We start from the raw sequence: 1,270 nt of genomic DNA, 5'->3' as shown, positions 1-1,270 counted from the left end.
ATCAAGAAGAAGGAATAAGATGTAACACGTGTGAACTGCTGTAACATACTATAGTAACACCCCCCACCAGTTTACGAACAATCCTCGTAAACTTCAACTATACAATAAATTAATATAAAATACAACAAAAATAACTATTTACAATAAAGTATATACAATGAAGAAAGCAAAAGATAGACACTGCTCATAATCGCTTATTACAAACTAAAAGTAAAGCAAAACAAAAATAAAATCATGAATTTATGCAATTAAAAAAAAATGCAACGTAATTTATTCAGTATATCGCCATAATCAAAGATAAATTAAGAAAAAGATAACACATCAGATAAGTTGAGATGAGGACACTCTGGATTACTCTTGCGCAGGTGTTTCGGTTAGTGGGAGTTTAAGTTGTTGAATATGAACGGTCCTGCGCTTTTTGGGTTCTCTAATGCTCTCAATAGTTACAACATTATCTTCTCTTATTATTATCTCCCTGAATAGTCCCTCGTATCGCTGTATCCTATTACCCCTGTTTGATCCTAACTTTATATATACAATTGTCCCAATTTTTATCATTCCCTTCCTATATGTGAGGTTTAAGTTCTCTCCAGCTACTCTCCTGGTTTTTTCCCTCTCCAATTTTCCCCGGACTTTTTCCCAAAGCTTTTTCCTAGTGACATGATTGTTGCTTATCTCATCACCGTCCCCCGCCGTGCCCTTGTAGTCCCGCCGGATTCCACAAAGCCAGAAAAGGATCTCAAACGGCGAAAACCCCGTAACGGTGTGCACCGAATGATTGTATGCCGCCATTGCCTTTGGCATTGCCACGTCCGGTTCCAGCCCTTGGTCTGCCTGGTACAATCGAAGGTGATCCCTCAGCATTCCGTGAAGCCGCACTACGCCTCCTCTACTTTTGGGATGTCCTGGTGTGTTGAGGTGCCATTTCACATCTAGGTCCTTCATTTCCTATCGTATCAAAGATTTGTAAAATTCTCTTCCACCATCCGATAAGATGCGTTCGGGAACTACGTAGAACTGAAACCACAATCTGAGAGATGCCAATACTGCTTCCGAAGACCTATCTTGCACCTGGTGCGCCATTGTGGCCTTACTGAAGAGGTCAATCATGGTCACCCATTTGTACCCCTTCCATGTAAAAGTGTCAATTTGTAAATCTTTAAGTGGTGCATCTGTGGTAGGTGTCTTCTCCCGTCTTCCTTTAGACGGATGTATGTCGCACTTAGTGCGTAGACATACCTCACAGCTTCCTACAACCTCTGATATAGTC

At 40.9% G+C, this 1,270-nt stretch overlaps 1 protein-coding gene across 1 annotated transcript; it reads right to left on the bottom strand.

The window, feature by feature from the left end:
• Positions 1–351: 351 nt before the first annotated feature.
• On the bottom strand, positions 352–945 carry LOC136797295 (uncharacterized). Its single transcript, XM_067053490.1, has one exon. The coding sequence runs from the start codon at positions 943–945 to the stop codon at positions 352–354; it is 594 nt and encodes a 197-aa protein (XP_066909591.1).
• Between the last annotated feature and the right edge of the window lie 325 nt (positions 946–1,270).

Source organism: Halyomorpha halys, unplaced genomic scaffold (genome assembly GCF_000696795.3).
Source record: "Halyomorpha halys isolate HHAL.00 unplaced genomic scaffold, Hhal_1.1 Scaffold1026.1, whole genome shotgun sequence".
NCBI classification, from domain to species: Eukaryota; Metazoa; Arthropoda; class Insecta; order Hemiptera; family Pentatomidae; genus Halyomorpha; species Halyomorpha halys.
The sequence above is the reverse complement of the archived record's forward strand: the minus strand, read 5'-3'. Positions and strand labels throughout refer to the sequence as shown.

Bases quoted from the DNA above. Each gene is read 5' to 3' on its own strand.
- LOC136797295 (XM_067053490.1), bottom strand. From the start codon at position 945: ATGAAGGACCTAGATGTGAAATGGCACCTCAACACACCAGGACATCCC.